General features: G+C 34.2%; 1 protein-coding gene across 12 annotated transcripts in view; it reads left to right on the forward strand.

The window, feature by feature from the left end:
* CCSER1 (coiled-coil serine rich protein 1) overlaps positions 1 to 15,117 on the forward strand; it is a 1,348,832-nt gene that overhangs the window by 600,463 nt on the left and 733,252 nt on the right. For all 12 annotated transcript variants that reach the window (XM_064584812.1, XM_064584811.1, XM_064584807.1 and 9 more), the window contains one exon: positions 9,891 to 9,974. In XM_064584812.1, the coding sequence (XP_064440882.1) occupies positions 9,891 to 9,974 (84 nt within the window). The remainder of the gene's footprint in view (positions 1 to 9,890; positions 9,975 to 15,117) is intronic.

The following is a 15,117-nucleotide window of genomic DNA, read 5'->3' on the forward strand; positions in this document are numbered from 1 at the left end:
TTTCAGTCATTGTTTTTAGTTCTATGGTATAGGAAAGTTGTTAAAACATTGAAAAATGTGGTTAATACCACCTCACTGGTAAAAAAATGTGACTATCCATGACAATGTATGCAAAATATTTATTACTTCAGAATTTCAATAAATTGTACTTTTGTTACCAGTAATTGATTTGTGCAAGGTCACATAGCTGAACTGTGACACAACACTCAGATGCAATCTTGTCTGTCCCAAAGGAGAGACAGCAACGAAAAACAATGCTAGATTTGTAGAGTTTTTTCCTTTATTAGAAAATAGTTTTTAGGATAGTTTAGTGTTGTTTAATGATAATCTAAAACTTCTCAGTACTCTTAAATTTAATTTGTAGACTCTTTAAGCCAAACATTTGGTTTTATAATGGAATTTAATTATATAGTTGGGCAGAGTATTCAGATATTCACTACATAAGCAACCATTCAAAAGTATATCTATTTCATAAGTTGAAAAAGTTACTTATTCCAAATTCTTTTTTATGCCATCTTAAGACTCCTGCTTTACAATGTACTTATAATGAGTAGTTGAATTTACTACTCTGTATGCTGTTGCTATCCATTAGTGCTCTAAAAAGAACAAAGCATGACCTTTTTTCCTTTCCTTACTGTCTAATACTGGTTTATGTTTTGTAGCTGTGATCTGTAGCATCAGCTAATATTCATTGCTTTTTTGCAGTTTACTTTTGTGACCTCCCAGACTGCCTGAAACCACTGCTTAAATTGAGTCACATTATCCATGATTTCTGTGTAGCACAATGTTGAGCTTTCTGCTTTTTCTTCTCCCCAGAATTCTACAATTAGGCTAGAATCTTCGAAAAACATCCTTAACGCATTACTTAATCTGTATTCTTCATTATTGTCACAATTCAGCACCCTATAAGACAGAATACTACACATTTTTTTAGGATTTGCTAATATTAGGAATGTTTTTCCTCTCTGATTTTTACTCTATTAAAATATAAAACTAGAAGGGCTTTTTTCTCCTTTTATTATGCAAACAATGCATATATATTGCCAAGCAGTGCCCAGTATTCACATTGCCCTTCCTCTCTGTCTGAGGGTGGCATAAATGTCCAGGGCCCAAGAGCTGGCTCAGCTACCTTGTCCCAGGTGAATGGCAGAAGTGTGCCCACTACCTGCAGCCAGACTTGCCAGCATTATTTTTTATGAGATTTATTTATTTATTTATTTTTTGATGGAGACACAACACACTGGTACTCAGATCTCTGTTACTTACACCTCCCAATAAGAGAAGGCTGCCAAGCAGGACCATGCAGGAATTTGCTCTCAGGCTACAGAGTTAACAGTAAACTCCAGCTCTAGGGGTAACTTATGTAATGGCAAACAGCATGGGGTTAGCTAGATTTCCAGGGCTCCCTGAGGATTAGTTAACTTGAATAATTTTAGGAGCTCTGGGGAATACAGGGGGCTATCCCTAATTGCCTGGTACCTGGTTTGGTAGGGCTGGTACATAATGGCCCTAAAGTGTGAGGGCCCAATAAGGGAAGTATTTGGAATGTGGACTTAATTAGTTGTTCAAGAAGAGGATCTAGCTGGCCTCCGACCAAGGCCTCAAAACTGGGTCAGGAGAGTATTTTAAATAAAACAAAAATAAAACAACTGTGTTACACACTTCTAGGTGGGGAATGGGATATGTTTGATGTCTTTAATTGCTTTTCCTTCTCAGAAACTAAACTTGAAGTTATGTTCAGACATAATTCTCTTCATTCAAGATGTTGAAGGATAAGAGGTCCCCTATTTCTTATTTAAAGCATGAAAAGCATGCGGTGCCTGGCTGGCTCAGTTGGAGCTTGCAGGTCTTGACCTCAGATTCATGAGTTCAAGCCCCATGCTGGGCATGGAGTCTACTTAAGAAATAATAATAATTAAAATAAAATAAAAAATGAAAAGCAAGGGCGCCTGGGTGGCTCAGTTGTTTGAGTGGCTGCCTTCGGCTCAGGTCATGATCCTGCAGTCCCGGGATCGAGTCCCGCGTCGGGCTCCCTGCTCGGCGGGGAGTCTGCTTCTCCCTCTGGCTCTCCCCCTCTCATACTCTCTCTCTATCACTATCTCTCTCAATAAATAAATAAAAATCTTAAAAAAAAAATGAAAAGCAAGCAAGCATGACTACATAACAAAAAGGAATGTTTAACAGGGTATTTCTAACCATTTCATTTTTCTTTCTTGTAAAATCTATATTGTGGGAAGAGTTGTAATCATTTACCTTATTTAAAAAATAAAAGTATAATGTGACAGTTATATCTGTCTTCTGTGAGGAAAAAAAATGCTGGTATCAGAGAATCTTAAGATCTCCTAAGAATATTTTTTCCCCAAGAATTTTTTATCAAGCAAGTTCAATGGGGCAATATAAATTAATATTACTTTATCATTTGTTGACTTTCTTTGTTGACAAGCTCCTTGTTGAGTTTATAAGACATTTATATCTTAAGTAGAGTTTATAATTGATTTTGATGAAACACATGGGTTTAGGAGATCAGAAAACTAATTTGCCATGCTTACTAACTCATTCTATGACCCTAGGAAATTTGTTTTCATCCTTATACCTACAAAATAAAATCATTTTAAGAAGGCTTTGGAAAATGAAATACAGATGTTTGTTTGTTTTTTTAATTTTACTTTTAACCACCCCCCCCCAAAAAAAAATCCTGGATGAAACAAATAACGAAATAGTGAAAACTTTGAGTAAATATTTTTATAAGGATCATGACTTAGATTAACATGTTCTGTTAACTTACTGTATAGAAAAAAAAATAAGGAAAAGTATATTAAAAGAGTTATGCAACCCAAGTTTTTCTTATTAACGTAAGAAAGTGAATCTAAGAGCATTCTAATAACTTGGAAATGACAAGCCCATAGTCTCATGGAACTGTTTTAACATCCTAACAGATTTCTCAGTGAGGCTAATGTTTTTAATGATTCCAAAAACTGTAGGAATACAATAAATTTTGTTGAGAGGTTAATGAAACATCCTAAGGGTCTTAGTATTATTATTAATGGTTTCCTTTTGTTTGACCTTTGCTACAGTTGCTTTTTCTGCTTCATTTTTATGCCTAAAGCCTTTACTTATCCTAGAAATGTACCATTTTACCCAATAACTGGTCAAGAAATATTCTGATAGTAAAAAGAAATCATATACATAAAAATGTTTTACAAATTATAAAGCCCCTTTCCTATACAAATATCAGGTATTGTTATCATTGAGTGATAAAGATCAGTAAGAAGTCTTAATATTTCCTAAGAGTAACACTTGCAAATGAAAAGATTATGCTGATATCCAGTCTCTGATTGTTGAAAATCACAGCCAATATACCATTGTGTCAAGGGATAATGCTGTTTCCTGATTTGATCTATATGCTAAAAATATATATTTATAAGATACTCACTTTGAACACCTATTATGCCTTTTTTATTTTTCTATTTCTATAAAAATATTTAGAAAAAAACCACTGTAAATCAATGAAATGTTATGTCATCTCATAAGTGAATGTACAAAGTCAAATCCGGAATATTTTTTAATTGAATGTAAAAAGAAGATTTTTCATCATGAAGCATTAATACTGAAATGATTTATTTTTTTTTCAATTATTTTAAACTAAATAATAAAGAATTAGAGTGGTGTTTTTATTCACTTTAGGGTTTTTTTTTTAAATTTTATTTACCTATTTGAGAGAGAGCGAGAAAGCACGAGAGAGGGGAGGGTCAGAGGGAGAAGCAGACTCCTTGCTGAGTGGGGAGCCTGATGCAGGGCTTGATGTGGGGCTTGATTCTGGGACTCCAGGATCATTATCTGAGCCAAAGGCAGACACTTAACTGACTGAGCCACCCAGGCACTCTGACTTTGTTTTCAGTATTCAAAAAGCAGTTCCTCTTATGCTCCTGTTAGATAACTATCTGTCTACACTGCTTTATTTCTCTAGTTGCTCAGGTTTTGCAGATAGCATGCTACTTTAAAGTTCAGTTAATGTAAGAATTATATAAGATCAGTTCTTTAGGTAGAGCTGCAAAATACATTGTCAGTTATTATACATTTTTGTGTTTTCTAACCTCTGCCCTGCTGTCCTCTCCTACCAGATTCCGATTTCTTTCTTTTTCCACTTGTTCATGATATTCTGTCCTTCTTTCTCTGATAGAGTTGTCTCTTTCCTTTATTTTTTTAAAAATCTTTTAACCTTTTTTGTTTACAAGAATGAGGAAATAACTTGTAAATCATAAAATAAAGCCCTCCAGAGGTCTATAAATAGAAAGAATCATGATGACTCAATACCAATTTTGACATGTGTTTGTAACTAGTAGCCCAGAATTACAAATAATTTTACCTGCAGAATTATGTGGAGGTATGTGAGTTAGAAATTATGTGATTTTTTTAACCTATATTTCTAATTTCAGTGTAAGATCATTTTCAAAATGATTTACAGATTCTACTTGCCTTTTTTTGGCATTTGATTTCTGTTTATATAATAGTCTGAAACAATGAGTTGTTTCTAAATTAGGCAAAAATAAATTATGGGATATATGGGACTGAAGTCAGCTAACTGAATTTGGGACAAATTACCCTAATATCTGTGTATCTGGCTCTAACTTTCCAACTTTATCAAATGAAAGTACAAGAATAAGATAATTTGTAAACTGTTTTTATATCTGTATGTCTGATTCTCTAGTATCTTACACAATGAGAACATAAATCTTCCTTTCATGCATGAAATGAGCTATTTGACAATTGCACTATTTAAACTATAACTTAAATCACAAAAATCATAAATTAAATCACAAAATATTTTATTTCAAAACTAGCTGCATATATTTTTTACAACTATAATGAGTCATAATTTATACTAATTCTAATTATAATAATTTGGAGTTTGTCCATATGTGCTGTGGTGTTTGTAACAAATCATCCCCAAAATTAATGGCTTAAAATAATAATTTTAATTGCTCACAGTTTTGCAGGTCAGGAATTTGGGAATAATTCAACTTAGGCAGTTATGGTGAGATATTGGTGTGGGGCTTTGGTCACCTGAAAGTTCCACTGGGCTAGATGTGCAAGATGGCTCACTCTCATGGCTGGCAGTTGAAGCTGGGTATCCATTCACAGCTTATAGGGGGTTGTCAACAGAAGTGCATGTGGTTTTACTTTTCAGCATGGCTGTTGGATTCCTTCTGCAAGGGAATAACCTGAGAAAGGAGCGTTCTAAGAGACCAGTTGTGGAAGCTGAAAGGCCTTTTCTTATCTCATCCTGGAAGTAATGTAGAGTTCATTCTATGGTATCCTATTGCACAAACAATAAAACCAGCCTAGATCCAAGGAGAGAGCATTGGCCTCCATCTTTCAGTGGGAATAGTAGCAAAAGATTTGTAGCCATCTTTAATCTACCACACTATGATTTCCATACTTTTAAATAATTACTGAATTTAGAAATAATAGAATTTAATTTAAAAAAACAGACTTGAATTTTCATCCTAAAATTAATTATACTTGAATGAGAAAAAGAAAATATCATAATTATTAAAATGTATAGTTTTCTATCAATGAACAATATACATTTAAATAAGCAGAAGCTTAGTCTGACTCTTGGTTTCAGTTCAGGTCATGATCTCAGGGTTGCGAGACTGAGCCCTGCATCAGGCTCCAAGTGAGCTGGGAGTCTGCTTAAGACTCTACCTCTCCCTCTGCCCCTCCCTGCTGCACTCTCTCTCTCTCTCAAGTAAATAAATCTTTTTTTTTTTTTTAAAGATTTTACTTATTTATTTGACAGAGACATAGCGAGAGAAGGAACACAAGCAGGGGGAGTGGGAGAGGGAGAAGCAGGCTTCCCGCAGAGCAGGGAGCCCAACGCGGGGCTCGATCCCAGACGATCCCAGGACCCTGGGATCATGACCTGAGCCGAAGGCAGATGCTTAACTGAGTAGCCACCCAGGTGCCCAGTTAATGGAATAATCTAATTTGAAAAATCAAGAATATTAAAATCGTTAATTCTACACATCAATATTATTTCTAATTCAATAGATCATCCTGTCAAATACATCCTAGAAATTTGCAAACATAGTGAGAATATTGAGGGAATATTGCTCTTGCTCTTCAGCTAAGAGTGTTGTTCAAGAGATTTTATTTTATGTGTTAGACAAATACTTCTGTGAATATTGACACATGTATATATAACAACTAAAAATGAAACTCTAGATAAGATTCATTTGCATAGTCATCATAAAGACTTTTATAAAAATTGGCTTCTAATGACATGATAAATATTTAAGGTGTTATTCCATAAGTAAATGCAAATGATATATTATCACCTATTGATTTAAAACTGTGAGATTATGAACTTCTTGAAAAAGTTCCCCAGGAACAAAATCAGAGAATTGTATAAAGTGAGCATAGTTTTAGAAAACCAATTTTTTTTTTTACAATTCCTATTAGTCACAATATAGGTGAATCTTCCATTTTAAATTAATTAATCAACAAAATAATTAATATACAAAAATATTGTTGATAATCCACAAAAAGCAATTGTAGTAGATTCAGACAGATGCCGAGATCTTTTAGTAAAGGACTCAGTGCCCAGCTGCAAATCCTGTGGTTAGCTGATTGCCTCCTGCTGTTAGCTAATGCCTTAAGGGCCTGCCTCTTCTTTCTACCTGAAGTCAGTCTCATTTGTGGATGATCTGAGACAATGAATAAGTAACAGCAGCTGAGATCTAGTTATTCTTGAGACAGCCCCCAGTCAATGACTGAACAGGGAGCGATATAAGAGCCTGCCCACCTTCCCTCAACACATGATTCCTCTAAGAGGCGCTCCTGGCGCTGGAGCTCTTCCTTTGGCTGACAGAGGATTTGTCAGGTATGAATCTTGGTCCAACTATCTCCCTACCCGAGTCTGATTTTTCTTTTCTTTTAACATGGGTTTACTCTCTAATAAACCATTTGCACCCTTAACTCCACTTCAGTATTTGTTTCCTGGAGAACTCACCTGTGACATTTTATTTTATGAGAAGAGTTAATTTTCTTAAGTGAGATATTATGCAAGACTTTAGGAATATAAGTATTAGTACAATGTAGTGTTTGCCATCAGGTATTTATGGTCTGCTGTTTTCTTCAACCTCCACAGAAAGTTTCTAGCACAGAGCCACAGGCCTAATTAATTGAAAGCCTAACAATTTGATCCTAGATCTCTGATTCTAAAACGCATGATTATTCTCTTACCTACTTCTTAAGTTTGCTATATTTTTTCCCTTTATATTGTGGAGCAGGTTAAGCATTCTTGCCATTAATATTTAAAATCTATGAAAATAAATATTAAAAACAATGAGTGTAAACTCCATGAAAACATGATTTAGTCAAGAAATAGGCCTACTGCAAAAGGAAAGGTACAGAGATAATTAGCACCTCCCAGCCAAGCTGGTTCCAAACAACTGAAAGATATTTGTAAATTAAAATCATATGTTTGGTATTGCTTAGTTTAGAGGAAGTAGAAATTATCAACACCATGAAAGCCAAAATAAACAAATATTCTGTTTTTTTCTAAGCCATTAGCTATTGTGTTCCTTGTCAGTTCAGCTAGGTTAACAGATTCAGAAAAAGTGGTAATTCTAATGTTTATATTATTTGGTGATTTTTATGGGAAGGAAATGTGGATTTGAGCTTATGCACATCAGTTACAGTGTTTGGTGCTAATGAAATGGTCTATCTGCTAAAGTGGAGGGGGAAAAAAAGAGTCTGAAGAGGCAGGGGAATAGGCAAACAACATGTGAAGTATTAATATTTCATGACATAGGATTTAGATGCTATGGAACACGTCCTTACTCTCAAGGGAGATCTTACTCAGCCAACAAGGGGAAGCTCTCTAGTGGAGTAAGGAGCAATGTTTGAAATGCCTCTAAAAGCACAAGAAATTGTGGGGAATGGAGAGGCGCTGTGGGTGGAAGACTGTATAATCCAGTCCTGTGTATGTGTAAAGCAAGGATACATAAAAACCTCTCGTGTTTCAGTTCTATAGGAATGAGTGAAGGTTGTAAGAAAGTTGGAAATGAAAAGCTCGGAAGCTCCAGAAATAAGCCAGTAGCAGTTAATGAAAGGCATTATATGCTATGCTAAAGAGTGTTGCCTTCTTTATTTTCCTGAAGGAGGTGATTAGCTGTTAAATAAGAAGAGATGTAATTTATCCGCATTTAGCAAAATATCTCTGGCAGATTGGGAATGTGATAAAAAACCAGTTTAGAAACTTACTGCATTAAGCCAGGAAAGAAGCAATGAGTACCTAGAATAAGTTAATGAGGATAGAGAAGAGTGAGTCCAAGAAATATCAAGGAAATAGAGATGAGAGAGTTTGGTATCCGATTTGGTTCAGAGTGAATAAAAAGAGTATAGGATGGCTTCCTGGTTATTTTTAGGAACTAGGAAGATGTGAGAAGTAAGTAAAAGTGAAGGTTTCAGGTAGAGAGAAATATTAAGATGAAGGTTGCCCTGAAATGTCTATGGGACAATGTGAGTATATGCTTAATAAGTAGTTTTATTTATGGGTTGAAGCTTAGAAGATGGAAGAGTCTAGATTAAGTATTTGTATCTGAGCATTACCTGCATACAGTAATATAGGCCCTAAATGTGGATGTACTGTGTACAGAGGCTATAGCTGAGCGTACTTGCCCAGTGAGAAGATTAAATGCCCAAAGACAGAGCTCTAGGGAAAGGGACAAATATTAGAGAGATGTCGTTAAAGACAAAGACTGTAACATGGTAACTGGTTTGGGAATTAATATTTAATTATGGCAGGGGAACAAATGGTAGATAAAAGTATCTTTTTTTAAATTTTATTTTTTGTTATGTTAATCACCATACATTACATCATTAGTTTTTTTATTATGTTAATCACCATACAAATACATCATTAGTTTTTGATGTGGTGATCCACGATCCATTGTTTGCATATAACACCCAGTGCTCCGTGCAGTACATCCCTCCTTAATACCCATCACCAGGCTAACCCATCCCCCCACCCCTTCCCCTCTAGAACCCTCAGTTTGTTTCTCAGGGTCCATAGTCTCTCGTGGTTCGTCTCCTGCTCCGATGTCCCCCCCCCTTCATTTTCCCCTTCCTGCTAATTCTTTTTTTTTTTTTTTTTTTTTTTTTAACATATAATGTATTATTTGTTTCAGAGGTACAGGTCTGTGATTCAACAGTCTTAAACAATTCACAGTGCTCACCATAGCACAAACCCTCCCCAATGTCTGTCCCCCAGCCACCCCACCCCATCCCTCCCACCCCCCCCCACCACTCCAGCAACCCTCAGTTTGTTTCTTGAGTATAGCCATTTTTCTACTCACTATGCACAAGAATGAGAGGAAAGAATTTAGGATAATTCACTGGTTTCTGTCATGAGCAACAAAATGGACAAATGGATATCAAAGAAAATGACTTTTTTTTTTTTTTAAGATTTTATTTATTTGCGAGAGAGACAATGAGAGACAGAGAGCATGAGAGGGAGGAGGGTCAGAAGGAGAAGCAGACTCCCTGCTGAGCAGGGAGCCGGATGCGGGACTCGATCCCGGGACTCCAGGATCATGACCTGAGCCGAAGGCAGTCGCTTAACCAACTGAGCCACCCAGGTGCCCCAGAAAATAACTTTTTAAAAAAGCATACGTGTGTATATTATATAGAATAATATCTTCAGATACATTAGCTTGTTTATTTTGCAACTTAGAATGTACTATGAAAAATATCACACTGTAGAGAAAATTTCAGTTTCATTAGTCATATGCAATTATCTGCCACTGTGTGAAGCTGACTTTCCTTATCCAGAGCAAAGTGAAAGGGCTAAGCCTATTATGCTGTCTCTGATGTTTTTATAGGATATAATGAAAGATGAATGCTCACTGCTGAAGCTGCAGCTGAAAGAGCGGGATGAACTCATTTCCCAACTTCAGGAAGAGCTGGTAAGTGATAAAAATACTTGCCCCACAAGTATACTTTCCTTGAAAGGTTATTTGCTTTAAACCCTCTAACAACTTTTTCGTTAACAATAATATTATTTATAAACTGTTAGTGTTTCCGTTGGATTCATTATCAATTTTATAGTCCTATAGCAACGATGACTTGAAAATCTGAAAAATAGGATAGTCTATAATCTATATTGAACTTTGTATAATTCCAAAACAGATTACTGAACCAAGGTTAGATGTTTTAGTTGTATTTCTCAAAAATTGTAAAGACTGAGGCCATATTTTATTTTGTAAAATGTGTGATTTAACTTCAGACTGCCCTACCTAGAGATATAACCATGTAATATGAGGCAAAGTACTCAAAAATCTTAAATGGAAACATTTACTTTTTATTTTCACAAAGCTACCAAAAATGTATTACCTTGATGAGATTTTTATTTATATAATATCTATATTATATAAATATAGATATAAATATAGATATAAAATATCTATATTATATAAAGTATATAGAAATATATCTATATACATATGGATATATAATATCTATATTATATAAAAGTTACACAAAATATTAAATGTTTATAGTTGATGTTTTTGGGGTGTTTATAAATGTGATGTCATAAAAAATGTCTTAAACTCTTATAACCTGAAAACATACTTGGTAGGTAACAAGAATAGCAGTGTGCATTATTTTTCTATCAGTGGTATTTTGCAATAAAATTTACTGAGTTTAATAAAAAATGATCTGTAAAATAAGAATGAAAAAGAGGAATGAAAAAGGAATTTTAATTCATCAAGAGTTCTTAACAATACCAATAAAATGAAGAAATATTACACAATAAGAGAGCCTGACTCATTATCAAGATCAAAAAACAAATCCTAGTCAATATGTCAGAGTTGTGTACATTCTTTATGATGATGTCAGAGTTGAGTACATTAACAATGATCTATTACATAATTATTTGATACAATTAAATGACAAAACAGATCTTATAGACCAAGCTTCTGAGAGTTCTTAACATATTAGTGAGGGCAGACAAACTTAGAGCATATATTATTGGTTCTTGGCAGTGGACAGTGTTTTTACTGAAATTTGACCTTTAGACTGTGTTATGATTGCATTGATGCTGATTATTGGCTTCATGAGCATATTATTGTTGCTTTAGAAAACCTATCAACCAGTATTTAAAATAGTAATAGTACTACAGACAAAAGGAACATGTCTTACATTACTGGGAATAACTTTCTGTAAATAATTGATTTATTATAAACTTTATTACATTAGGATAATATTTCTATATTTAATATAACTATAGATATGCGATCAAGCTTTGTTTATGTGGTAGCAAAAAATCTGCATTGAATAAAAATCATGTAGATTAATATTAAAGGATGCATAGAATCACCAGTTTTAACACAACAGAAAATCTACCATTCACTTTGTCAGAGAATGCTTATTTTTGGAGGATTAACTCAGAAAATAAGTATTCATTTCTCCCCCACCAACATTAGTTGTGTCATATTTAAAACATAGCACATACAAGACATCACACCTTCATTTGTTGAAGGAAATTAGAAAGGAAATGATTACTTTGAAAGCCAATATTACATAGTTCAACTCTTAAAGCAGTTTAGGACCCTTTTCTCCAAGAAAGAAAGTCTTCTGTTGGCTGATTTAGTAAAATGACATTCAAGGGTTTTGTTTCTGTTTTTGTTTTATTTTCTATTTTTCTTTTTAACTTGAATGACCCAAAATGACTAATTAGCCTCCAACATTTCGCAGGAAACAATCAAGGTATTATTTCCACTTTTGTTCTATGTAGTCTGCATAATCATCTTGAATATTTAAACAGGAAAATGTTAACTTCTGAAAACAAAGTTGGTTTTATTAAAGAGGACTCTAGCTAAAGAAGAAAGTGTATAAGTGATTTGAGGATTTAAGGAAGAAGAGACATTGCTAAAAAGAAAAAGCCATCACTAAAACTGGATTTAGAGCCTATAGGAGAGGTACAACCCCATAAAAGCAATGTAACCCAGTTGGATCCATTAAAATTAAGTCCTAGCACTTTTCATCCCGATAACAAATAACTTGTGACATTTTGACAAGGTGGACCTTAAGCTGCACCTTTATACATTACCTACCTAAATTTGAAGATTTCAAAACATTTTAGAAACCAGTTTAGCTGTACCCTATTATAATACATTATAGTAGATCTATAATTTGGAGCTAGTTTAGTTCTCTCTTGTTTATCTTGGGTTTTTCATTTCTTGACCACTGCTATTATAAGAATTCTATATACCTTCTAAATCAGATTTTGATATAATTATATCAAGAAAGGATTTATTTCCAACTTAATAAGCTTATTTTTTGTATGGTTGTTTACTTATTCAGCCTCACTTTGGTAGTTTCAGGAGTATTAAGAAGTTAGTTGGGGCAGTGTGGGGTTGGTGCAAAAGAGAGGTTTTTAAATGCAAGTTTTGGGTTATTATCTTTAGATCAGGGTTTTCCAACAGCAGCATTCTTGACATTTGGTACCAGATTATTGCTCATTGTAAGTTCTGTGCACTGTAGGATGTACAGCAGTGTCCATGCCCTCTAGCCTCTCTCCCATAGTACCTTCCACACATTGCCAGTTATCCAGAGGGGCAAAATTTCCCCCAGTTGAGAACCATTGCTTGAGGGTTATTAGATTATAGTCCCCAATAAAATTGTATGTTATAGGATGAGTATCTATCTGTTGATAGCCAGTTTAAACAAAGTAAAAAAAAAAAAAAAGTTCGGTAGAATAGATGGGCTTCTTTGTTTATTACATAAATAGTTCTTTGCATGGTATTTTAGGCTGCTAGGCTGCCATACAAAACACCATTTACCTTCAAATACGAAGGATATTGCTATGGATTGAATTGTGTCCTCCCAAAGTTAATATGTTGAAGACCTAACCCATGGTGGGAGGGGGGTGCTCTTCTCTTACTCTTCTTGTAAGGGCACTAATCCCACCATAAGGCCTTACTTTTATGACCTCATCTAACAACTCCCCAAATCCCCACCCCCAAATACCATCACGTCAGGGGGTTAGGAGTTCAATGTGAATTTAGGGGGACACGGTCATTTAGTCTGTAAGGGAAGTAAGGGTATCAGAGGTCTTATGGAATTGTACCCCTTCACTACAACTCCTTAATAATAGTTGTTATGATTTTACTATTTTTGCATATCACAGTTCTCTTGTAAGATTCTAATTGACAGAAAGTCACATCTGAGGATAAAAATCAAACCAAAAACCTGGACAAGATTATTGCTAAAGACTGCTAGGAGTTACTGGTTCAGAGTAGGAAATGAGATGAAAAACTGACATGAATGAGAATTATTCAACATCTTGTTAATAAGGATATTAGCTGAAGGCATGGAAAAGAACCAACTTTCAGAGTCAGAAATGATAGGAAGTCTTTTCTTTTTAATAATTAAAACTTGGATTTATACTTAAATATAAGTTTGTGCTTATTGTGTATGTAGAATATATTTAACTTTTTGTGTATTAGAAATAGAACTCTCTGACCAGAACAAAGATTTAGGGATTTCATGAATTTACTTCAAGGTATTTAATGCATTGGCATAGATTTAGACCAAAAATCTAAACATAATGGCTTAAAGTAAGAATGCTCAATCAGAATCTATATAAAAGTTACCTAAAATAAGTTATTTTTAACTTTATGTTTAACTTTGACTATTCGTGACATAAAGCAGAGAAATATTTTTCCCATGTATGAGAAAGTTTGATTCTTTTTCTCAGCTATTAAGTGAAGGTCACGTTGAAGATTGCAGTGTAATTTTATTGCTGGTATAAAACTGAGGGACATTGTAAATATTGCCGCCTTGTTCCTAAAATAAATCTGAGCGATTTATCATAAACATTGGTGGTGAAGTGTGTAGCCTTGTGTATTGGTGGGGGGGAAGGGGTATACAGGTATTTTCTGGTGAATGATTATTAATCTTATAAATGGCTTCAGAAATTTTATAAATGGTTTCACAGTATGGATGAAAAGTGTGCCCTATAGGATTTCAGAAATTGAAGAAAATGGGTTTGGTATTAATAGATTGATTCAAAATATTTTTAAAGAAGTTGGAGTTAACTTAAAAGTAAAAATAACTTTTGTTGGACCTAAGACTGTAAATAGTAAAATTTAATTGCCCTAACTAGGATTAGTACACCATACTATGTATTTATTGTTTTACCAGTAATTTAAATGCCTATTCCTTTGTCAAAAATGAATGTATATGTAATCACTCTAGAAAAGGTGAATTGTCAGTAATTTATGATTCTAAACTTTATAATTTCTACTATTTTACTCTTCCCTTTGGAACTTTCATTTTGTAGCTGATCTGAGTAAAAAGCATCAGATACAGCTTTTTACAGTATATTTCTTTAAAAGCATATTTCTACTTAAAAGTTCAGTTTAAATGAATAACCCCAAAATAAGATTTCAGCCAAAAAGCTTATGAACTGTCTGAAAATAAATATACTTTAAAACATCCCTCATTAAGACAAAGTAAGGCCAAGTAAAAATACCTCTTATGTTTGCCTTCATAATCTATTTTACCACATAACATTGATACTTGTCAGAATGTAGTGAAAGCTATTTGTTACCTTAGTCACCACATGTTTGTAAGCTAAAGAGTAAGGGGATGCACTGACTGTGAAGCATTTAAAAAAATAAAACTAACTAAAAGCCATCTGCATTTCTCATAGGTCGGTTGTAAAACCCCTCCCTGAAAGATGTTTTGTTTTCTTGTGGATCTGAATCCTAATTTAGTAACTTCAGGTTAAGATGTTTACATTTTACACACTTTACAATTTCAGTCAGCACATTATTACTCATCTCTTAATAAACATTGTATTTTTAAAGGAAGGTTAATTGGGAGAAGTTCCAGTTGAGGAGAACTCTGTACAGAGATTAACAGTTCAGAATTGGCAAGCTTTAAATTCAATTTGTGTTCCTAACCCCTGTAGTACTACATATTAATGTATTCAATAAATTCAAAATACAAAATGAAAGCATGGGACGCCTGGGTGGCTCAGTCGTTAAGCGTCTGCCTTCAGCTCAGGTCATGATCCCAGGGTCCTGGGATCGAGCCCCA

This window comes from Mirounga angustirostris, unplaced genomic scaffold (assembly GCF_029215605.1).
Source record: "Mirounga angustirostris isolate CCGP_5_RB_7025 unplaced genomic scaffold, mMirAng1.0.hap1 SCAF_2, whole genome shotgun sequence".
Taxonomy (NCBI): Eukaryota; Metazoa; Chordata; class Mammalia; order Carnivora; family Phocidae; genus Mirounga; species Mirounga angustirostris.